Below are 26,001 nucleotides of genomic sequence, written 5' to 3'. Positions count from 1 at the left end.
TGATAGCAGTTCAGTGTGAAGTGCTACAGAGAGTGATAAAAATATAAAATACACATATAATATGTAAGTATAATATATAATGTAACAATATATAAATTAAACATAAATATAATATATAACATAAACATATATACGTATAAACCATATATATAAGTGATAACCCACTTATAACAACTCTCTCAATGAATTTGAAAAGGCCATGTCTTGTAATGTTCCCCAAGTAGAGTTATGAGCTCATAGCAAAGAGAAATTTAGAAAAAAAGTGATATACAATGGGGCTTGGAATGGTGCACTCATGATCTGTTCTCTGATTGTTTTGTTTACTCCAAGGATAGTATTAGAGCATGAGATAGATTCTAGAGGAAGCAATGGTTTATTGGGGAAAGGTTGAGCAGATATTCTCCCCAGTTGTACATTGTCAAAACACATGAAGATTAATCATTTAGATGAGAAAAACAGATTATATTTTATTGAAGATTGCAGACTTTTACTTAAGCTTGTTCAGATAAAAAGAGGCAAAAACATGATTATGAATAGGAATCATAAGAATCACTATGGTAATGATGAGGGGTGTGTGTGTGTGAGAGAGAGATAAATGATCCCCCCTACACTGACTTAATTCCACTTGAGTTTTGAGGAGTTACAGATATCTTGTTTCTTTTCCTTTTTTTTTTTTTAAACTTTTTTGTGTTTTACTCTTTTTATTATCCTAGATCTTGAAGATATAACAGGTGTAGCAAATACCAGACAGGGGTCGACATGAAGCAGAGAAGGCAGAGGTAGCTGAGAATTTGGAGAATAACTGAGAAAAGACATGAAGATCTGACCAAAAACCTCCCTAATAGGGAAGCAAGTGGAACAAAGACCATAGGAAAGTTGAGGAAAAAAGCAGAAAATTTGAAGAGTTCCAACTGGAGACAGACCAAAATAAAATGAAACAGAAAAGAGAAATAAAGAAGACATTATTTTGAACTTCTAAATAATGTCCTGTTAATGTCCTTTGTAGAATTTAGTGTCAGAGATTTACTAATTAGTAATTACTACTTGTTCCTAATTACATTCTTTTGTAGAACTGGCCATTCCTCTGGGAATATCTCAGGGCACTGTAGAAACCAAACAGCAAGATTAGTTATTCACCTACACTTGGTAACTAGTAGTATAAGTCACCTGATATGGTGTCCTTTCTTTTTATAGTAAAATGAATGATTCAGTGTGTGTGTGTGTATCTTTTGGTGGCACCAAGTGGCATGTGGGATCTTAGTTCCCCAACCAGGGATGGAACCCATGCCTGTTACAGTGGAAGCGTGGAGTCTTTTTTTTTTTTTTTTTGGTATACGTGGGCCTATCACTGTTGTGGCCTCTCCCGTTGCGGAGCACAGGCTCCGGACGCTCAGGCTCAGCGGCCATGGCTCATGGGCCCAGCCGCTCCACGGCATGTGGGATCTTCCTGGACCGGGGCACGAACCCGTGTCCCCTGCATCGGCAGGCGAACTCTCAACCACTGCGCCACCAGGGAAGCCTGGAAGCATGGAGTTTTAAACGCTAGACCTCCAGGGATGTCCCAGATTCAATATTTCTAAAAATATACAAATAATATAAAATCAGAGAATACAATTAAAAACAGTAAAGTAATTTGAACTTCATTTCTTTTCTTTCCAATTTGCAATTAAAGGAACTGCTTTGTTGGAAGTTATTTAACCACAGGAAATTTTCTTGAATAAAATGATACATGGTCTTGCATAGTCACCCTATACATACAATCCAAGTTGTGCATATATATACAACTTAGTGAAAATCGAGGAGAAATAAAAGCAAGCCTTTAATATTAACATTTTATATAACTGCTTTTTAATGAATCAGGCATGAATCGAGACAATAATTTCCTTTAAAATGAAAAGTACTAAATACATTTTAAATGGTTGGCATAATTTTAACATACAGCTCTTTTTAATAGAATTTTCTGTGATGGACATTTTCCTCTGCTATGTCCACTATGGAAGTCACTAGCTACAAATAGCTATTGAGCACTTAAAATGAGATGAGTGTAACCAAGAAAGTGACTTTTTCGTTTTGTTTAACTCATTTACATGTAAATAGCCACACTGTTTTCATACCTTTGTCATTATACGCATTATACTTAATTGTTCCTTTTCTTTGCACTCTCTCCCATAAAACTCTGAGGTCCTTAAGGACACTTAATTCCTTGCACATTTTATAACACAGACAGGTCTCTCTTTCTGCCTCTCTTTGAAGGTTTATAGACATTTGCTTTAGCAAGAATGCTGATAGCCCCGCTCAAACGTCCTTCTTTTCTTCAATACCTATTACCGAATACCTACTAAATACAAAGTGCCTTGATATGTTCTCAGAGGAATTCACCACGTGCATTGTGATTCTGCGTTTAAGACTTAGTGTTCCACTACTAGTATGTATCACAGTGAGAGCCACGGATGTTGGCTAAGTTCCTATCGAAAATCACAGCTGTACTTATAAATTTTGTTCAGTGATTTTACCCTTACCAATATTAAATTTGAAACGACTCTGGAAAGTGTCTTGGTCTATACCAAACTAAAGAATTCTCCTTAAATCTCTACAATGGCCATTTCTGTTTTTAAAAAAGTAAATTAAATATAAGTTCTAAGCTCTTATCTTATTGAATATAGATCCCATTGGTATTTACTCTTAATGCACTATTAAAATAACTTCGCACTGGTAATGTACTGAGTGACAATATGACAGCTTGAAATTCTGATGGGGCTTGCACAGCTCTTGTACAACTAGGTTTAAAGCTCCATTTTGCATATTTACAAGCTTGGAACATGCTGAAACTACAGCAGGGATCTAAAGTTTAATTGTGGTTGAGGAACAAACATCCTCTCTTTCCATAGAATTTAATCAAACACTTCTGTTTGACTTTGCATTTCTTGCTTAAAGGCCTGAGTGTAGGTGAGCTTGGTAGTAAAATCTAATATGAAATGAACAATCAGAAAGAATGCTTTGATCAGTTGGTGGCAATTCAGTAGACATTGAAAGAAAAGTGTGTACCACGTTGGAACAGAGAATGCTTGATGTTTTGAACAATTTTTTAAAAGAGCATGAAAATTTTTTTTTCAACTTTCAACTGAAATTGGTACCAACAGTGAAATAAATGGGATAATAAATAAATAATATATGTAATAACATCTGTCCACATAAAAAAATAAAAGCCCAATGACAAAGGAAAATAACCAAAAATTTAAAATGTAGTGAAACTGAAAAGGAGTCACTTTGAGTCCAAAGAGAGTGATTTCATTTCTCAGGGACCTCATCTCTGAATGATACTGTGTTTTTCTTTGAAATCTGCAGCATTAGAACTCTCTATGGCATAATGAGAAGAAGAAAAAATTGCTGTGTGTCTGGACTTGCTTCAGTGGGTTTTTTTTGGTCATATTTTGTATTGTGTCATCCAACCACTGAGGCAATTAATTTTCACCTTGCACAGGGCCCAGTATTTAGTAAATGCTCAATAAGTATTTGCTGAATAAACGATAGTGCTGAATTCCACATCATAGCTACTGCTGTCGGCACCTTAAAATACTCCTCTGTGTTTTCTCCACTACCTAGTTAACCTGTCAGTCCTTTAGATTATGTCATCACTGGTGGTGAGTAGGAACCAAACTGATCAAGTCAGGGCTCCCTGGCCTCAAAAAGAACATTTTGTAGTTGGATTAAATTTCTGATGAACAGTATTATATAATCTCCCAAGTTTTTGGATAATGTCACAATGGAGAAGGAATTATTGAAAAGTATTCATAGCAGTTTTCTCTTACCTGAGAAATCAAGTTTCTGAGATAACTTTTTCTTGGATTGAGACATCAAGGAGAATGAATAGTAATACATGGTTTTGTAATTTTTGAGTCAGATATAGAACGTGTATGTCCCCAGATTCATAAGAAGCAATAGTGAAGGTTCTGTAAAACTTCCACGACGGTGTGGACAAATATATGTCCTCAGACTTGTCTGAGCAGGGTGCTAGTGTCCCATTTCTTTAGATATCTCTATGGCGTGTGTTAAAAATATCAGTTAATGTAGCTACCTTGAGCCTTTTTTTTAAGGAGGAAATACAAAGGCTGGCAGAAGATGTACTTAGCATTTTCTGGGTCTGCATGTTCGGAGGAGAATTAAGAAGTAGTTTGGGATATTTTTAACTATAGAAGAGCTACTGGACTCAGGTAAATGGAATATTTATATCATTCAAACACATTTTTCACCAGGTGCAGTTTTGGTATCGTTTGTCTCAGCATTCACATCTCTCGGTTTTTACAAGAACATCACTGGATGGGGATTTGCAGAAACAAGGTGATCTAATCAGAGTCTCCAAATCTCAGTGGAGACAAGCAAAAATCGATCTCTTTGCGAAGGCTGGCGAGTCTACTCTGCCTTTTCAGGTAAGCACGTAAGCAATTAATACAACTGAGCAGAAGATGCTTATTTAATGCTGATCTTCCCAGATAATAATATCACACATATATCCCGTAAATGTATTTGATATTAATAAAGCAGACATTCACAATCAGGGATGAGAAGAGAGGTTATCTTGATTAATTGCTAAAGACTTGTGGAAGCGTAGCAAAAATGGAGATAAGAATTGAATAGGATGGCAGAGAGAAGAGTAATTTAACAGGAAAATATTTGTTTTCTTAAGTGAGGATGGTGGATTATATGAGGTATGAGGTAGTGAAAAAAATCTGGGCTATCCTATTGCCTTATTTTGTGCTGCCCATTAATACTGAGAATTTTATCACTTTTATGTCATTTACTTGGTTAATAATGAAAGAAGGAAACGGTAGCTTATCAAATGGGTGCAGCAGCTTCCACCCTCCTGGACATGACTCCCTTCTAGATGATGTTTGCGAAGAGCTAGTTGAGAGACTAGATTAGATGGTGGAACACAGTGGAACACTCACTGCTTTCGGAGTCACGTAGTCTGAGTTCCCATCTGCTCACCCCCTGTGTTGTTAAGTGATTGTGTACATTACATCTTTGAGCTTCAAATTTTCCAATCTGTGAAAACCACAGTGATAATAAAAGCAATGCTTGAGAGGAATCTGAATGAAAGAGAATGTAACTAAGATGGTAGCTATGAACATGAGCTCTGGAGCCTGGGGTTCAAACCCAGGTGTCCAGTCAGAGGGAAGTTGCTTAATCCTTCCGTGCTTCTGATTCTTCCTCTGTAAATGGGGTTGGGGAAGTAAGAACATTGTTGGGGTGTTAGGAGGCTCTGAAAAATAACACACCTCATCTGGTACTCATTTCCAAACTGAGGTAAATATAGAAATCCAACAGAGAGAGCACAAGATATTTTGGAGAAGATGTATTTAAAATAATACCTGACCTCAGAACAAACAGCTCCACCCAGAGAACAGCAGACTGCTAGAGAATACAGGACTCATCCTTTGGGGAAAACCTGTTTACCGTGAGGGATTATGATGTGTGAGTGTTGTTTTATGGGTTGGAATACATGTCCCCCTCTGGTGGAGGATGTTGATTATGGAGGAGACTACGGACGCCTGGGGGCAGGAGGTGTGTGGGAACCCTCTGTACCTTCCTCTCAGTTGTGCAACGAACCTAAAACTGCTCTAAAAGTCTTAATAAAAAAAACAAAAGACAAAACCCAGAATGTCCTTTGTTAGAACTGGCTATTTGAGAAATATTATGAGTTGAAACTTGTGCCGTTCTCTCTTGGCCTCATTAACCTACCATCGTTATTGAAGAGTTTGGGCACTGGGTTGTTTTTTTTTTTCCTGTTTAATATTTTTTCTTTTGGGATTTTTGTCTTGCTTTGTTTTGAGGTGCAAATTGAGACTGCTCTTTATTATCTGGGGGCATATTAACTGGTTTTTAAATTGACCACTGGGTTGATGGAATTTTGTGATTTGGTATCCACGGATTGGTGTTTTCTGTCTTCACTCCCCTCTGTGCTGGATCAGCACCACGTGTTGGCTTTTCTCTCTCCTACCTGGGGGCTCCCAGTCAGCACCAATCAGCCTCTTCTTCTTCTTCTTTTTTTTAATGTATTTTTGTGGCCGCACCATGCGGCATGTGGGATCTTAGTTCCCCGACCAGGGATCGAACCTGTGCCCCCTGCATTGGAAGGGCGGAGTCTTAACCACTGGACTGCCAGGGAATTCCCAGCCTCTGCTTAATTGTGCTGGCTTTTTGAGGGGAGTGAATTGTCCTGGGTTCTTGCTAAGCCTCGGTCGTGTGTAATTCAGCCCGAGAAGGTAAGGATTTTAGCACGCACCTCTGTTCCTTCTTATGTAATCTTGTTACTTGGCCGAAGTACAGGCTTGTTTTAGGAACTACAGTTCAGTGAAAAGAAAAATAAGAACTGTTCTCTCAGATGTCACTCTTCAGAAGGCCATTACAAGTCCACAGTCTCTAATCAGCAATTTGGAAAATTAAAATTTGGAAAGCAATAAGCTTTTGGAAAACAAATTTAGAGGCAAAGTTTCTCCTGACCTGAACCAGCGTTAGGCAGTTCATTTAGTGATGGGTTTGATGATAAAGTGCTGCCCCCAGTCTCCCTGAGGGTATCAAGTAATATACATGATACATTTTAGATGAACATCCTCAACTCTGAACTATTCAGATTTCACAACCCAGCCAGACTCAAAGACTTTGGCGAAGGAATTTGGACCCTGTGTTAACATTCTGGTATGAATAAGTCCAGATTTTATACACATACACACTCATACAAGATACATAAGTACACACAGTCACTCACAGATACATATACACGGTTTTATTTAATACATTAACATTACTTAGATATATTATTAAATCTTTCAAACAAATAGAAAATAGAGAGGCAAATACCCATGTACTCACACCTCAGAATGAACTAATATGAACATTTTGTTTGCTTATAATGTTGATAGGTTTGCTTCTAAAGATGCAGCTTTTGTCCTCTTTGTACCTTTTTCTATTCCATTTCTTGTCCTTTACAGGAAAAAAAAATTCTAATATGTTGTTTTTAACCTGATTTTTCTAAGTCTATTTTCAAAACTATGGAAATATGCATGAGGAGTCTAGCTAGGTGCAGTTCTACTTCATTCTTTTATCAATAGCAAATGGAAAAGATATTATACCTACAAATAGTCAATCTAGCTTTTAAATATTCAAATATTTAAAGTTTATCTTCTTGGAAACAAGCTCCTTTGGCACTTTAAATTTAGTGGACTGAATTATTTAAGGGTGACCTTAGTCATCGCCTGGTCATCAGTTCAGTGTGACTAAACTCTGAACATGTATTTATATGACGTCATCCTATATAAACGTTGGAAAAGAGAAAGGCATAGGACTGTATGACCTCTCAGTTGGTTCTCTTGTAGCCATGAAATTCAGATTCAGTGTGGTCCTTTTATGTCTCTTGTACACATCACAATAGAATGCAAATTGCTCTGAGTTCCTTAGGAGATCAGCACCCCTGGTTAGGTAGGGCTTTCATTTTTCCTAGTGGAAAAGGATTAGGCTTACTGTTTATTTTGTAAGAACAGCAGATTAACAACATTTCAATATTCTCTCCACTTCCTGTGCAGTTTTTATTGGAAGAATGTAAGTCAAGTAGTTAATAGAATTTTTTCAATCTGTTTTAACTGGGTCTACTCATTTTATATGTTCAGTGTTTTACACAAATATTTAATTTACAATTTCTTTCCTAACTGTTCTTCTTAATTTCATATCTAGAGGTAGTACTTTTTCTGAATACTGTCCATTGATTTCCAGTTGATCTACTGTCTTTGAGTTTGCTCCTAAAACGTAATTGTGTCATATTTCAGATTTCATTTTAAAATGACCCTTTTGTGAAATTTTCCACAATGATTGATACCATGTTCGCTCTTCATCAGAGTCAATGGGATAAATCAATAACAATTTCCTGATATTATTTGAAGATTCAGTGAAGGGTGAGATTTATAATGCAAAGTAAAAGCTGGTCTAGTCTCTGTAATGTTGCTCTGTCCTCAGCCTTCTTAACCTAGGGCTTCAGTCAATCTTGTTTTGCCAGGTAGCTCTGTTCTGCAGTATCTGCTAAAGACCAGTTATCTCTTTATTTCATGATAGTGCTATAGTACAGCATAGTCACCCATGGCTCAGGTCACACATTTTTCGTACTAGATATGTGATCTTCAACCAATAACTTCAACTCTCTAAGCTTCTGTTTCCTTTGCTTTAAAATGTGGAAGAAAATAACATCATCTTCACAGTGTTAAAATAAGTGGACGTGCCTGGCATGCAGTAAGCTCTAAATAAAAGCTTGCTGTTGATGTTATTTTTAACACTACCATCATTCATCAAAAATTACTATAGTCGAATTTTTCTTTACTGCATCTTACTATATTCCTATTGTCTCCATTTCCTCTTAGATTCATATTTATTCACTCTCATTCTTTTTTAAAGCAAGATATCAAAGAACCAAAATTTAAATATGCTAGTTGAGTATTTCTCTGGAAAAGTTTCTTTCTGTTTTGCAGATCTAAAAAGTAATCACTTGATTATAGACAATATTTACACGTTGCTGTGCTTCCTGAAAGAAAACCAAGAAGTGATTCTGTTCACTCAGGGAGTAATATAATATAATTGGATAAGACAAAAATCAGCAAGATCCTAAAAAATAGTTTTAGAAGGAAAGATATTTACATATAATTTGAAATTTTAACTCTCAAATTACCTTGAGAAACTTATAAAATGAGGTTTTCACTCTGCCTTTGTCAATGATTGAAACATTTCTTGTGAGCAACCTCTGGCTCACATACCAATTATTACATGATACTGTAGCTCCCAAAGGGAACTTTCTTTGGTGACAAATCAAACGATCAGCTTGGTTAAAGCAAGTAATACAAAATAGGAACAGTGAAGATGATTTTGGAATAATCAGATGATATTATTTACAGATATGAGATACATTTTTTTTAAAGGAAGTAACATTATTCTCTGTTTAAAGTTGGAAAATTTTAATTAATGGTCAAATTATAATCGTTCATTACATGGTCCTGAATTTAATTATGTAGAAGTAAGCAAGCAGACATGTACATGACCTAATATCATCTTTATTTTACTCTGGGAGTTGTTTTTTTTTTTTTGCGGTACGTGGGCCTCTCACTGTTGTGGCCTCTCCCGTTGCGGAGCACAGGCTCCGGACGCACAGGGCTCAGCGGCCATGGCTCACGGGCCCAGCCGTTCCGCGGCATGCGGGACCCTCCCGGACCGGGGCACGAACCCGCGTCCCCTGCATCGGCAGGCGGACTCCCAACCACTGCGCCACCACGGAAGCCCTGGGAGTTGTTTTATACTTACATTTTAATATGAAGATGTAAAAGAGCCTAGTGGTTTTCTTCGGACAAAATGATGTAACCATATTTTAAAGACCTATCCCATCATTCAGCTCATCCCAGGGCGCACCCACTCCGTTCAAAGAATAGGAGCATGTACCTCTCCTGGGACGCAGAAGTGCCCCAAACAAACATTGTCTTTTTCCAGCTTTCCTTTGAGTAGTGTAGTCCTTCAAATATGGTGGTCATAACTACCTGTCTAATGAGTTTGAAGAATTAAACATCTGTATTTTAATTGACTTCAATGTAGGACATACTAGAATAATGAATAAAAAAAATTCTTCCAAATTAAAGCTGTCCAAATACATTACAATAACTTAATGATGTTAAGCATAATTTATTTCTCACAATGCTTGTATACATTTCATCAAAATCCTTCTTTAAAATCTATTACTATTTTCTGCCTCTTGTATGAAGGCCAAATTTCTTGGCTAAGACTCTACAGAAACCAGTTCTAATCAGAATTTTAAAAATCACTAAAATTATATACATCTCATTATAAAGTATCAAAAATTTCAGATTAAGAAATAGTCCCTCCTGAGCATCCTTACTTTCCATCATAGTCTGTATCTTCAGGTGACTATAACACTAGTTTATTTTTACCTCTAGACCCTTTTCTACTTAATTAATATGTATGTATGTACCACATATATCTAGAAATCTGAACCATGTGTATTTTTGGCCTAAGTAGTACCATACTATAAATTTTTTCTGTAATTTAATTTTTACTCAGAAACTTATGTTGAAGTTCTTTCCATATTAGCATACAGAGATAGATTTTTTTTTAACTGGCTCAGTAGTCCATGATCTATATCACCATTTATTTATTGATTCACATTTGAGTTGTTCTGATTCATTTGCTATCAAAACCGACATTAAAGCAAACATTCCTGCCCAAGGTCTTCATATGTGTGCCTATGAGTGTCTCTCTAAGGTAAACCCTGAGGATGGGCTTAATTTTTGTAGTCTATGCTATTTATCTTTTTTTTTTTTTTTTGCGGTACACGGGGCTCTCACCATTGTGGCCTCTCCTGCTGCGGAGCACAGGCTCCGGACGCACAGGCTCAGCAGCCATGGCTCACGGGCCCAGCCGCTCCGCGGCATGTGGGATCTTCCAGGACCGGGGCACGAACCCGTGTCCCCTGCATCGGCAGGTGGACTCTCAACCACTGCGCCACCAGGGAAGCCCTATTTATCTTTTTAATAGATGTCATCAAATTGCTGTCCAGTTGGGCTATACCAGTTCATGCAGTCAGTCCTCTTCTCTTAACAAATATTTAGGCAATAATTCATTTAGGCAAAAAATCCTATACTCCTACCATAGGGGAGGAAATAGTTTTTCTTGACCCTATTAGGGTACCTGACTGGGTCTCAAAATTAAACTGATAAAGCAGATTAACAGGAGAAAAGCATATAAAATTATTTAATGTTAGTTTTACTTGACGTGGGGGCCTTCATAAGGAAATGAAGACCTGAAGAAATAGTTAAACCTGAGGGTTTTTGTGAGAGGTTTGATGAAGAGTGAATAGGTGTAGAAAGGTACGATAGGGCAAAGAGTATGAGCCGAGTGTAATAAACTGGGGAACTTAGCTAGGCCTGTTTGTTCAGCTTCTCTGTGTCCTTTTGTCTTCAGAGATAAGGATATCTCTGGCATAGGGAGGGTTCCTCTCACATGAGGGTTTGATCTGCTTTAGCGGAAAGGTCAAAAAGTCCATCCTGCACATACCATTTCTCAAGTTCCTTTGGCTAGAAATATTCCATATGCTGCATAGGTGCCCTCTTTTGGGACAGCATGTCCTAAACCCCATCATCCTACAATGCCCAAAGTTTTCTAAATATACTCTACATGTTCACATTTCCTTTTTTTTCTTGTTATGTTACCAGTTTCTCACAGTAACAGAATCTTAGGCAACAATTAAAACTGAAGTTTAATATTACCTCTTTGCTAAATCTTTTTTTTCAAACTCTATTTCATATTCTTGACAGAAATAATGAAGTGCTTTTCTTTGATTTTTAGTATCTTGTATTTCTCTCTTATATAGTACTTATGGTATAGCTTAGTTGTTAATGTATCATATCAAGTAAATTGTAAGATCTTTGAGACCAGAGATCCTCCCTGATTACGTGGAGATGCACTTACTAGCCGTGTCCTGGTCTAGTGGTCCTGCTATGCATCCTTAAGGCTCTGGACATAAATTCATCCTTCCTTCCTTCCTTTTTTCTTTCTCTTTCTTTTTCTTTCTTTCTTTCTTTCTTTCTTTCTTTCTCTCTCTCTCTCTCTCTCTCTCTCTTTCTTTCTTTCTTTCTTTCTTTCATGGTGGAGCAACAACATAATAATGTGAGTGATTAACAAGAAAGAAAACAAATTATACCAGTCATTATTTAGAATGTTAGAATAAATTAAACTTAAATAGATGCCTCCAAGTGCTTTAGCATATGAATGTTATTAACCACTGTATGTGGTTATTTACCTCACTAAGTAGGTTTCCATATATGTATAATATATATATAAGTATTTAAATATTCTGATATAGAAATGAATTGTTGCCTTCAGCCAACCTGTTATAAATGAATTCATATTTCAATTAAACTGAGTTGTAAACCACACAGCTGATTACCCCAAAGAGCTCATTTTAAATGCTTATGACTTAATGGCTCCAATGGGAAGGCGGCCTTCAGTCATGATGAATGTTACAACTTCTAATTGAAACAAGGTTACCTAAGATATTAGGGTTACCTAAGATATTAGGGTTACCTAAGGTGCTGTCAAAGGAGTTATGACTTTATAAATTCCTCATTTGAATGTTCTGGTCAAACAATTTTCTAAAATTAGTTTGGAAGTTTGGGACAGATGCAGATGAGCTTCTCTACACCAAAAAGTATGATTGTAATAAATTTACTTTTGTTAAAAAATGGTTAAAGAAGACAAGTTAGGTGGTACAAACAAGGTTTATTCAGCACTTCATGAAGCAGACAGTCTCTATTTGGAGACCTGTAAAATGGGTGGAAGGCAGGAAGCTTTATAGGGTAAAGAATAAAGAATGAGAAAGAGTAAAACAGAAAATATCGAGTTGACTGGGGCCATATAGTCAACCTTGTTTAGGGTAAGAAGGAACAAGGAAACATAGAGCCCAGAGTTGGCTTGAAGTTGGGGGACTGACTGCTGAATATACTCTGTTTCTGGCCAAGGGGAGCATTAAAGGGGCATGAAAGTTATCTAAGTTTTGGTTTGCTGTCATGGCATCCAGGGCAGGAATGGCTCCATTTTGGGCCTAGAAAGTTATTTCAAGACTTTTATAGTATATTTTTAATAATTTATCTTTCTGTAATTATAGTTAATTTTAGAAGCTACTGTTTTATCATCACACGCTACCGTTGCTCTAGATGACATCAGTGTATCCCAGGAATGTGAAATTTCATATAAGGCACTTCCAAGTACTAGCGTTCAAAGCAAAGGTAAGTTTTTTTTCTTGTGGTTGCTGCAGTTTTGAACATTAAAATAATTAGTTTTCGGGCTTCCCTGGTGGCGCAGTGGTTGAGAGTCCGCCTGCCGATGCAGTGGACACGGGTTCGTGCCCCGGTCCGGTAAGATCCCACATGCTGCGGAGCGGCTGGGCCCGTGAGCCATGGCCGCTGAGCCTGCGCGTCCGGAGCCTGTGCTCCGCAACGGGAGAGGCCACAACAGTTAGAGGCCCGTGTACCGCAAAAACAAAAAACAAACAAAATTAATAATTAGTTTTCCTTGATATCAAAATATAAAATATATTAGAATCCTTCAATAATATAGTTTAGTAATGCCTAATACCAAGATGTGGATTAAATCACATGTCCCTGAAAACTAAAACATATTTTTTTACCTTTTTAAAATATACTTTTACCTTTTTAAAAAAATATGTTATATCACAGTCTAGGCCTTAGGCTCCCTTCTAATAACATTCTACATTTGTGGCTAAAATTGTCACATACAGATTTTTTTTTAATTATAAAAGTCATGAATTTAAAATATTTTGCATGTATTAAAACACTGCTATAAAAATTTTATTGTATTTTAATTTTGTTTGACACTTCAAGTGAATATGTAATTAAATTCATGTTTCACAATCACTCAGGAGTTCAAAAAGATTATCATGGTTGAAAAACTGACTTAAGGCCAATGAAAAATTTCAAACTTGACCCTAAAATTCTGTGTTTAAATTCAAAACATAATGTTTTCAAGAAACAGATGGAGTTCGGCTAATTCTTTGACTAAATATTTTGTAGAGAATTTCAGTTAAGTGACAGGTATATTGTCATAAAAATGAATTCCAAATAGTAGAATAGGCATTTTTGAAACTCTAACCGTAGTTTAGGTTCTGAGAGTGCGTTGAAATGGTATACATTGTGCCTGCAGTTACTTTGTTATTTTAACACTAACTGATGTTTCTTTCTGACCACCCCTACAGTCAGGTCTCAGTTAACAAATAGAAATACATATTAAAATTGTTGCCTGAAAACTGAAACACTTCATTTTTCTTACTCTCCATACATGAAAAATAACTGCATGTGGACATCAGGCATGTCATACATTCTGAAGTTATGTTTCCTTAAACAACATATTTAGTGAGAGGAAAAACTGCATTCTTAACAGGAGCTAAATGCGCTCACTAATCAAGGATGATATAGGAGAATCAGTTCTGGATTGAGATCCGGGTTAAAGAATTTTTTAAAGTCCTTTATTAAAGACATCTTTCATTGGTAAGGCTGTATATTCTATGTCCTAACTCTGTATTGTGGTAACATGCATTTACATTACTCAGAATATGTGTCCTGAATTTATAATAAACCTTTCTAAGCTCTGTGTGTGTGAGTTGTTTTGATGGACATTAAAGAATGTAAAGCAGCAGATTTAATGATTAATGAGTTTTGGAGGGTTAACCAGAATGACTTATTTCTGTTAATTAATTAAACATTTTTATTCTTCTAATCATATACTGCATCACCAGAATTGGTATAGTAGGAAGGCATTAGAATTGACATTGAGGAGAATGTATTTGGAAGCAGAAGTGTGGTTAAATGTTTTAAATTATCACTAAAATTAACCTTAGCAGAAGGCTCTGAGAATACTCGATCTCACATACAGAGAATTCTTTTCATAAATTAACTCAAAACTCATTTATGTGTGCTTCAATCTGAACACCAGCTCAGTTGGTTAGAGCATAATTCTCATTAGGCCAAACTTGCATGAATTATTCCTGAAAGACCAATGATTTTACACAAAGGAAAAGAAACGTTCTCACCGTTTTTGTAAATTTATCCAGTAGGCAATTATAGGATCTCCTTCACTGAATTTATTATTATTACCAGCCAGGAGTTTAGGGACGGGAGTGGAAGGGGACTTATCATGTCCCACTGATAGGGACTTATGTTATATTAATGGCCAGAGGTTTATTGAGATCCTCCTGTGCTTGCCATTTTTAGCATATTTAAAAACTAGTGTTCGTGAAACAATTATGCATCCCATTTATGTTGGAGGAAAAAAGATGTTTTATTCTCTCGATCTCTTAATTTTGAAGCTGGATTTGGGCCACACGATGATGCAGGCTGTATTTCATCCAGCAAGCTCTCTGATTTTACATCTGACTGCCCAGATGGAGCAGATGAAGCCAGTTGTGGTGAGTGAAAGTCCTGACTGACTGGACTAAGATTTGTGTGTGCATAATTACTCTCTGAACGTAAAGTGCATGCTACTTAAGAGAATGTTGTTTAATTAAGAATGTTTTTTATTTGTTATTAAATTTTAAAAATATTTTTATTGAGGTATAATTGATGTATAACATTATATTGGTTTCAGACGTACAACATAATGATCTGATATTTGTATATAATGCAAAATAACCATGAAAATAAGTCTGGTTAACACCCATCACCATACATAGTTACAAATTGTTTTCTTGTGATAAGAACTTTTAAAATTTACTCTCTTAACTTTCAAATATGCAATACAATATTATTAATTATAGTTGCCATGCTATAAATTATATCCTCATGACTTAACTTGCTTATTTTATAACTAGAATACACCTTTGTACCTTTTGACCCCCTCCACCCATTTTGCCCCCTATGCCCTAATTCCCTGCCTCTGGCAGTCACCAATCTGTCCTCTGAACTAGGACCTTGGTTTTATTTATATTTATTTATTTATTTTGTTAGTTTGTTTGGTTTTTAGATTCCACATGTAAGTGAAATCATATGGTATTTATCTTTCTCTGTCAGACTTATTTCACTTAGCATAATACCCTCAAGGTCCATCTGTGCTGTCACAAATTGAAAGATTCTCTTCTGTTTTATGGCTGAATATTATTCCATTGTGTATATGTACCACTTTTTCTTGGTTATTGTAAATAATGCTGCAGTGAACATGGGGGTGCATATATCCTTTTGAGTTAGTGTTTTTGTTTTCTTCAGATAAATTCCCATCTTTTGTGTTCCAAGGACTCAATTCTGGTGTAGGGAGGGGTGTTCCCCACACCAGATAATGCTCAGGACATCAGTTGGGTGTCCTACAATTTAACTCAGTTCTGACACTATCTACCTAGAGATGCCATCAAGTTCTACAGGTAAAGGTTCAGTCCTACAAGGCTGCCTCCCCTCTTCTTCCACTTACTTTGGATGATGGTCTAAAGCCCAGGTTGTTACTGTTCTTCTGATTGACTGGCTATAAGTCAGAGGTTCCCAAGACTCCTTCCTTGGGTTTGATTAATTTGCTAGGGCAGCTCACAGAACTCAGAGAAACATTTTACTTACTAGATCACCCATTTATTGTAAAAGAATATAGCTCAGAAACAGTTAGCTGGAAGAGAAACATAGGGCAAAGTATGGGGAAAGGATGAGGAGCTTCCTTGTCCTCTCCAGGTGCCACTCTCCCAGCACCACGTTCACCAACCCAGAAACTCTCCAGGCTCTGTCCTTTGGGTTTTCATGGAGGCTTCATTTCACAGGTATGATTGATTGAATCATTGGCCATTGATTCAACCTCCAGCCCATCTCCTCTTCCCAGAAGTCAGGGGTAGGACTGAAAGTTCCAACCCTCTAATCATATAGTTGGCTCCAGGCAACCAGCCTCCATCTTTAGATACTGTCCAAAGTCACCCCATTAGCATAACAAAAGACAACTTTGTCACGCGTAACACCTCGGAAATTTCAAGGGTTTTAGGAAATCTGGGCCAGAAACGGATGAAACTGTTTGATGTAATCCCACTTATTTTTGCTTTGGTTGACTCAGCTTTTGCTGTCAAATCCAAAAATCATTGCCAAGACTGATGTCAAGGAGCTTCTTACCTATGTTTTCTTGTAGAATTTTTATGGTTTCAGGTCTTATGTTCAAGTCGTTAATCCCTTTCAAGTTAATTTAATTTTTGTGTATGGTGTAAGATAGTGGTCCACTTTCATTTTATTTGCATGTGGCTGTGCAGTGTTCCCAACACCACGTATTGAAGAGACTATCCTTTCCCCATTGTATATTCTTGCCTCCTTTATTGAAAATTAATTGATCATATATGGGTGGGTTTACTTCTGGGCTCTCCACTCTGTTCCATTCATCTATGTTTGTTTTTATGCCAATGACATACTGTTTTAATTACTATAGCTTTGTAATATAGTTTGAAATCAGGGTGCAAGATGCCTCCATGTTTGTTCTTCTTTCTCAAGATTGCTTTGGATATTTGGGGTCTTTTGTGGTTCCATAAAAATTTTAGGATAGTTCTATTTTTTGTGAAAAATACCCCTGGTATTTTGACAGGGATTGCATTAAATCTGTAGATTGCCTGGGGTAGTATGGGCATTATAACAATATTAATTCTTACAATCCATGAGCATGGAATATTGTTCCATTTATTTGTGTCTTCTTCCATTTCTTTCATCAATGTCTTGTAGTTTTTAGTGCCCAGGTTTTTCACCTCCTTGGTTGAATTGATTTCTAGATGTTTTGTGTTTTTTTGATGCAATTATAAGTGGTATTCATTTCTTAATTTATCTCTCATACTTCATTATTGATGTATAGAAAGGCAATAGATTTTTGTATATTGCTTTTGTATCCTGCAACTTTACTAATTCATTGATTGGTTCTAGCAGTTTTATTGGGAATCTTTAGGGTTTTCTATATATAAAATCATGTCATCTGCAAATAGTGATAGTTTTACTTCTTTGTTTCTGATTTTGTTGCTCTTTTATTTTATTTTAATTTTATTTTTCTTGCCTAAATGTTGTGGCTAGGACTTCCAATACTATGTTAAATAAAAATGTTGAGAGTGGGCATCCTCATCCTGTGCTTGATCTTAGAGGAAAAACTTTCAGCTTTTCATCATTGATTGTGATGTTGGTTGTGGGCTTGTCATATGTGGCCTTTATTATGTTGAGATACATTCCCTCAATACCCACTTTGTTGAGCGTTTTTGTCATAAATGGATGTTGAATTTTGTCAAGTGCTTTTTCTGCATCTATTGATATGATATGATTTTTATCCTTCATTTTGTTAATATGATGTATCACATTCACTGATGTTGAATTATCCTTGCATCCCTGAAATGAGCCACTCTTGATGATAGTGTATGATTCTTTTAAGGTGCTCTTGAATTTGATTTGCTAATATTTTATTGAGGTGTTTGATGAACATCTCTCTTCATCAGGAATATTAGCCTGTAATTTTTCATCTTGTGGCATCCTCTTCTGGTTTTGGTATCAGAGTAAGGTTGGCCTTGAAAATGTGTTTGGAAGTGTTCTTCCATTTTTTGAAGAGTTTAAGGATTGGTATTATTTCTTCTTCAAATGTTTGGTAGAAAAAATTTTTTTGGTAGAATTCATCAGTGAGGTCTTCTGGTCCTGGACTTTTGTTTGTTGGGAGGTTTTTGATTATTGATTCACTCTCCTTACTCATAGCTGTCTATTTATATTTTCTATTTCTTCATAATTCAGTCTTGTCAGGTTGTGTGTTTCTAGGAATTTATCTATTCTAGGTTTTCCAATTTATTGGTGTATAATTGTTCTAGTAGTCTCTTATGAGTCTTTGTATTTCTGTGTTATCAGTTGTAATGTTCCCTCTTTTATTTCTGATTTTATTTATTTGAGTCCTCCCTTTTTCTTTGTTAGTCTAGCTAACAATTTGTCAATTTTGTTTATCTTTTCAAAGAAATAGCTCTTAGTTTCATTGATCTTTTCTATTGCCTTTTAATCTCTATATCATTTATTTCAACTCTGATCTTTGTTATTTCCTTCCTTTCACTAGCTTTGGGCTATGTTCTTTTTCTAGTTCCTTGAATTGTAAAGTTAGGTCATTTGAGGTTTTTCTTGTTTCTTGAGATAGGCATTTATCCCTACGAAATTCCCTCTTAGAACTTTTGTCTCATCCCGGAAGTTTGGTATGTTGTAGTTCCATATGTATTTGTCTTAAGGAATTTTTGGGTTTCTCTTTTGATGTATTCTTTGACCATTGCTTGTTTAGTAGCATATTTTTAACCTCCACATAGCTGTGGTTTTTTCCAGTTTTTTCTTGTAATTGATTTCTAGTTTCATACCATTGTGGTTAGAAAAGATGCTTGATATGATTTTACCCTTCTTACATTTATTAAGACTTGTCTTGTGGCCTAACATATAATCTGTCCTGGAAAATGTTCCATGTGCACTTGAGAAGAGTGTGTGTTCTGTTGCTTTTGGATGGAATGTTTCATATATATCTATATATCTGTTAAGTCCATCTGGTCCAACTTGTCCAAATATTTCCTTTTTGATTTTCTGTCTGGATTATCTATCCATTGATAAAAATGGGGGTACTAAAATCCTCTACAATTATTGTATTGCTGTCTATTTCTCCTTTTAGGTCTGTTAATATATTTTTATATATGTAGGAGAAACTATATTGGATGCATAAATATTTACAAACATTATAGCCACTTGTTGGTTTGACCCTTTTATCATTATGTCATGCCCTTCTTTTGTCTCTTATTACCGTCTTTGTTTTAAGGTCTATTGTGTCTGATATCACTTATCTCCAAAGCTTAACTCTTTCAGTTTGTATATCTGAAGTGAGTCTCTTGTGGGCAGCATTGTAGATGGGTCTTCTTTTTTATCCATTCAGCTACTCTGTGCCTTTTGATTGGAGAATTTAGTCTATTTACATGTAAAGTAATTATTGATAGGTAGGTGCTTGTTGCCATTAAGTTAATCGTTTTCTGGCCGTTTTGTAGCTCCTCCATTCCTTTTATTTTCTCTTGCTCTTTTCCTTTTTGATTTGATGATTTTCTGTAGTGGTATGCTTAGTTCCTTTTTCTTTATCTTTTGTGTATCTACTATAGGTTTCTGCTTTGTGGTTGCCATGAGGTTTACATGTAACAACTTACATTTATTAAGTCTATTTTAAGATGATAACAACTTAAATTTGAATGCATTCTAAAGCTCTATATTTTCACTCTTCTCAACCCCCATGTTTCTTGTTTTTGATGTCATATTTTACATCTTTTTATCTTATGTGTCTCTTAGCTAATTATTGTTGTTACAGTTTTTTTACTACTTCTTTCTTGCAACTTTTATACTATCTTTAATAGTGATTAAACCACCATCTTTACAGGAGTAGACTATACCAATTTTACTGTGTGTTTATCTTTACCAGTGAGATTTATACTTTCATTTGTTTTCCTGTTACTAATTAGCATCCTTTCTTTTCAGCTTAAAGAAGTCCCTTTAACATTTCTTGTAATGACAGTTTAGTGGTGATGAACTTCTTTAGCTCTTGCTAGAAAACTGTTTATCTCCTTTTCAATTCTGAAGGATAACTTTGCCAAGTAGAGTATTAATTGGAAGTTTCTTTCAGCCCTTTGAATATATTGTGTCACTCCCTTCTGGCTTGCAAAATTTCTGCTGAAATATATGCTCATTTCCTTGTGGGGGTTCCCTTGTATTTAACAAGTTATTTTTCTCTTGCTGCTTTAAAATCCTCTCCATGTCTTTAACTTTTGACATTTAAATTTATAATAGTCTTGGTGTGGGTCTCTTTGGGTTCATCTTCTTTGGAACTTTTTGGGATTCCTGAATCTGGACGTTTCCTTCCCAAATTAGGATAGTTTTCAGCTTATTCTTCAGGTGAGTTTTCTGCCCCCTTTTCTCTCTCTTCTCCTTCTGGGACCTCTATAATGCACATGTCGGCCTGCTTGATGTTGTCCCATAAGTCCTTTAAACTAACTTCACTTTTTAAAAATTCTTTTTTCTGCTTTGATTGGGAGAGTTCCACTGCATTGTCTTTGATTTCACTGATCCTTTCTATTGCTCTTGAACCCTGCGTGTGTATTTTCAGTTTAATTATTGCATTCTTCAGCTATGTGACTTCTGTTTGGTACTTTCTTATATTTTCTGCCTCTTTGTGGAAGTTCTCACTGTGTTTATCCATTTTCCTCCTGAGTTTGGTGAACATCTTTACGACCATTACATGGAACTCTTTAAGAGATGAGTCGCTTAACTCCATTTCATTAAGGACTTTTTCTGAGGTTTTATCTTGTTCTTTCTCTTGGAACATATTCATCCATTTCTTCACTTTTCTTGTCTCTCTATGTTGGCTTCTATGCATTGGATAAAACAGCTACCTCTCCCAGTCTTGAAGAAGTAGCCTCGTGTAGAACTAACCTAGCTCTTGGGTTATCTCAAAAACATTTGTGATTGTCCAAGTAGCCTATTTTACTTTTAGTGGCTCCCAGTAGTTGAAGGTGTGCTAAGTCCTGTCAATGTCCCAAAGCAGAAGCTCTCAGTCAGCACCTAGATTCAGGCTGATTGGAAGCTGGACTCTCAGGCAGCCAGACCTCCAGGCAGCAACTTGTAAGTATGCAAATATATACATTCCTGTGAGATTGCAAGCCTAAGTCCTCCTGGACCCCATAGCCAGACCATCTAGAGGTGTCCTCTCTGAGGCAGTTGAAAAAGTCAGGATGCCAGATGAGTTTCTTGTAGGGAGACACCATGTGACCTGGAGCAAGGCAGAAGGAGATTGCAAAGATGGCGTCCACTGACCTCCATCCCTGGAATGCACGTTGGTAGGCCCCTAGAATTGTGCCAAACCAGAAGCCTGCCCCTCAGACCAAAGGTGTGGGACAAGCAAATAGGCCTCTTTCACAGAAATATTGGGGCTATATTTTGGTTTGCTGTCTGCACAGGGCCCTGGGGGTGGTAGCCTGCCAAGCTCTGTCTCTCCATTGCTTAAAGTCTAACAGGACCTGGGAATAAAAACCCTACTGACCACCAGAGCTCAGCAATCACGGGCTGTCCTCTGGGTGGCAGCCACAGAAACCAGGACACCAGACACTGTGCAGTCCCTCTCTGGGAGATACTGGCATTCTGGAATCAGACAGAGGGAGGACATGAGGAGATTGCCCACCCTCTGAGGTCTCTGGAGGGGATTAGAGTGGACCCTTACATGTTTGTGTGATCAGAAGCCTGCCCTTCAGGCCACAGCTATGAAGATAAGCTAATATGTTTTTTCCATAGAAAGACAGGGTATCTCTGTTGTCTCCTGGGGGTGGTAGATAATTAAGAACTTTTTCTCTGTTGGTTACAGTCTTGTGGATCCCCCTAGCATAAGCCCTGCTGGTGACATAAGCCAGTGACAGGTGACTTAGAGGTGTTCCCTGGGCATCAGGCACAAGAACTGGGGAGGGTGCAAGCCATTTCCAAGAGGTACAGCAAGTTGGGTGGAGACAGAGAGCTATGCAAAGATGGCATCTGCCAGCCTCCATTCCTGGGGAGCTCCCCAGCAGGCCCTGGATGTGTGTTAAAGTAAACATGTGCCCTTTAGGCTGACACTTTTTAGATAAGCATATAAGCCTCTTTCACATAAAGGTAGGCACCTCTCGATCAGCTGCTTCTGCACTGGTCCGTGGGGTGAGTCTGAGACTGTGAGCCCCTTAGGCGCCATTTCTCAGTTCACTATAATCTGTGTGTCTCCTGGATGTGAGCCCCATTGTTTTTCAAAGTTGGATGTTTGGGGGGCTTTTTCTCAGGTGCAGGTCTTAAAAGTTGGGGTACCTGATGTCAGGGTTCCAGTCTTTCACTCCCTGGGGAGAAGCTCTGGGTCTTGAGTTTCCTCCTGATTGTGAATCGCTGTGCTTGGTGTCAGGTTTAGGGCAAGACTGTGTCTCAGCCTCTCCTACCCGCTTGGTAGTGGATTTTTTCTCATTTGCACAATGTGTAAGAGTCTCTCACCTAGGCTTTAGTTTTGTTTTCTTTGTTTTTTCAAGAGAAAATTGCTCCATATGTAGCTGTAGATTCATTGTGTCTGTGGAAGGACGTAAGTTCAGGATCTTCCTATGTCACCATCTTGTATTAGAACCCAAGTAGGAATTTCTTAAAATATTTTCTGTTTTTCTTACTATATCAGAAGAGTTATCTATTGGAATATCTGCCTGGGATTTACGGTTGTAAGCCTGTCCCTGATATACATTAAGACAGTTACCAAATGTACATGGTTTAAGAACTTTATACAAACTCTTTTAATCATCAAAACAAATCGAAGAATTCAACCCTAATATTATCCTGATTTTACAGACTTTCATATTAGTTAGTGTTCATTCAGGAGACAGAAACCGCCCTAGTAATTTGAACAGAGAAAATGTAATATGAAGAATTATTACCTTTTGAGACATGGTTAACTGCAAAAAGAACTAAAAGAACAGTAGAGAAGAAAAGAATTAACAAATGTAGGGAGCAGCTACTGCCTCTAGGATTGCGACAGAGAATTAAGGAAAGGATACATTTGGAGGAGCGGTGGCCTCTATATCCCAACACTGAGGATTAAACTTTACTGGAGAGGGTGTGACTGGAACCCTCTGGAAGGTGGAGAAATTTGCTGGGATGATGTGGACTAGACTTGGTTAACAATTTAGTGTCCAAGGAAGAAATTATCCACCAGGATGCCTGCAAAACTCACTGAAGGGTGACTGTAACTGGGTTGCTTGATATTGCTGGCAGTCCTGGTCCAAGAACAGCAACAAAACATACACTGGAACCAAAAAGAGAAGCTCCTTCCTCTGCTATGCTTTGTGGCATCCTGTGCTCTTTACTAACGAAGCCAAACATTGTGTGAGCTATTCAAAAGAGAAATGTTTGCACCGTCCAGGTCCAGATCTCAAAGCAGGGCAGAGAGGGTAGATTTGGAGCTGAGACACAGTACATTTAGAGCTGGCACACATGCCTAATGTTGTGTAGTTCATAATTGGTGGAACCCCATCTTACATCTGGTTTATCTGCCCCCAGAACACATTCTTAACCACACATTATGCAACCTTTCTGTCCTTTCAAGGTCATCATTAAATTGAAAATGATACTTGCCCGAAATGAAAAGTTGCTTCCTTGATCAGTTTGAGCAATAGGGAATTTGAAGCCAGTGAAAGATTTCACCTTTGGAGGAGAAATCATGCTCTTAGGCCCCTAGAATGTCAAATGGTAATTTAGTAATTCTGTCTAGAAGTTTGAAAGGATTAATGTCCTTTAAAAAAAAAAAAAACCTTAATCTTTTCCCTTTAGTAATTATTTTGTTTATCACATTACATTTCATAAATCGCAAATGTACTAAATTGCCTTCATTTCCTATAGTGTGTTTCAGGGACTTAAAATATTGTTTTATAGACACAAAAAGAAGATGGAGATCACTGTTTGGCAACGGACCCATGATCGTGGTGAACTGAGTTAAAAAAAAATAACAAATGAACTCCAGATCTCTAGAATCTTATGCTGGGAATTTGTTTATTCATAGAAATGCTAATTCTTCATCCCATTTTTGTGAATTCATGCATTAAAGATTCCAGTGAGTTGAGATGAGGTAAAGGCACAGTAAAGAATTTAGAGGAGTAAAAGCAGGAGTCTTTTGTCTTCTTTACCGCAAAAAAGGAGAGAAGTAAGCACGGTGATTTTAGGCTGAGAATCTAGCATCGAACTAACCCACTTGTCAGTTTCCCCATAGAAAACTTAATTGCTTGGAAGAAACACGGGTTTTCTGTAAGGAGAAAAAGACAATACCCGTCTCAGGATTTCTACTTATAAACATAAATCCTCCTTAAAAGGAACCTTGCTACTCTACAGTTTCAAATATTAGTATTTTAATGCAATTTATTCTCATTTTCTCATTTTCACAGCTATCTCTAACCCAATTTGAGTTCTCTTTCGTTACAATAAGACTGATTATGGCTTACCTCAAAAGAGTTGTTAAACTTACTATGATTTAGGTTTTCTGTGCCTCTGAAATATCTTCAGACTAAGATACCAAGTGTAAGTTTTAACCAATTTTGGTAAAAGAAATAGTTTATCATATAGATGAGAAAGACAAAAAATTTTAAAACAACTCTGTGTGTTGTAAAGGTATTTTAATATTCCCAAACATCATTTTCTGAGCATTGTAATTTATTTCGGTCTAAAAATTGGTTAGTCTGAAATGCATATGCTTTTTTCCTAAAAATAGATCTACACAATTTCTCGTTTTCTACTTTTCTCTCTGCTCACAGGGAAAACCACATACATCAATACTTAGTATTTGAATTCAATAAAGTCTAAGCAAAGGCAGGTTGAGCAGTATAGGAAGAAGGAGTGATTTATCATTTTTCTCATTTGCTTTCTCAAACTTAAATACTGTTTGTATATTTTTCCAAAACTACTGTGTCTGCTCAATATACAAATGTATGTATTAAACACTGGCATTTCCACAGCTGACAGTAAGATAGAGGCTAAGTGATTTTCTGTGCTGATGCTTTGGAGGCCATCTCCATGTATTGTTTACTAATTCATTACCTTCCAATAGTAATTGTTATATTCTTCATTGAGTCTTACAAATTTCTTTCATCACATAAGTGCATCGGGAGAAAGCTTGAATTTTTTATAGCTATGTTTCTTCTGCTCTGTAGCTGTTGAGAATGTGTGTATGTTTGTGTCTGTGTGTGCGTGTGAGAGAGAGAAATCTAATTAGGGCTATGTTTTTCCTGCCTATTTTCTAAAAAAAAAAAGTTTTTGAGAAGGTATTTTTTGGTGAGATTGAACATATTTAAACTTAATTATAGAATTAAAGGCTTCCTGAAATGCACCTCTCTGTATAACCATAAATTGCTTTTTATTTTAATAAAAGATAGGAAAATAAGCTGCTATTTTCTATTTTCTATCTTATGCTGTTTTCTATAGGCCTAACTTCCAGGGAAAAAAAGTGTCTCAAAATAAACCTAAATTTGCTAATTATTTAGCATTTTGCTTTTTCATTAAATGCACATCAGTATGCCCATTCTTGTAGAAAGAAGGCTATCTTGCTATTTTTTCTTAGTGAACTGGATTCTCTTTCTCTTCTTCATATTGTCCTCAACAATTTAGATACTGTTTGCCAGTCCAAAAAAATAAAAAACTCCCTAGACAGGGGTAAGTGTAAGACTGGAATGGGAAGTTTGTTCTGGTGAAGGCTCATCATTTCTGTGACATAAAACTGAGAAGTGGAGAAAAAGTCCATTCATTCCCATTTGTGGAGCCATTGATCACTGAGGGGAAAAAAAATAGAAATGATTTTTGTAGACAAGTAAAATCTGGTAAATAATCCATGATATTTTGTCAATCTTTGCTGTAGATAATTATGTTGTTTGAGAAATCA

The 26,001-nt window shown here is 36.7% G+C and overlaps 1 protein-coding gene across 1 annotated transcript in view; it reads left to right on the top strand.

The window, feature by feature from the left end:
- Positions 1–26,001, top strand: part of MALRD1 (MAM and LDL receptor class A domain containing 1) — a 579,678-nt gene that overhangs the window by 93,140 nt on the left and 460,537 nt on the right. Inside the window, exons 13-14 of the mRNA XM_029239293.1 lie at positions 4,254–4,427; positions 12,707–12,827. Coding sequence (XP_029095126.1) covers positions 4,254–4,427; positions 12,707–12,827 — 295 coding nt within the window. The remainder of the gene's footprint in view (positions 1–4,253; positions 4,428–12,706; positions 12,828–26,001) is intronic.

Source organism: Monodon monoceros, unplaced genomic scaffold (assembly GCF_005190385.1).
Source record: "Monodon monoceros isolate NGI ecotype Baffin Bay Population unplaced genomic scaffold, NGI_Narwhal_1 Super_Scaffold_21, whole genome shotgun sequence".
NCBI lineage: Eukaryota > Metazoa > Chordata > Mammalia > Artiodactyla > Monodontidae > Monodon > Monodon monoceros.
The sequence above is the reverse complement of the archived record's forward strand: the minus strand, read 5'-3'. Positions and strand labels throughout refer to the sequence as shown.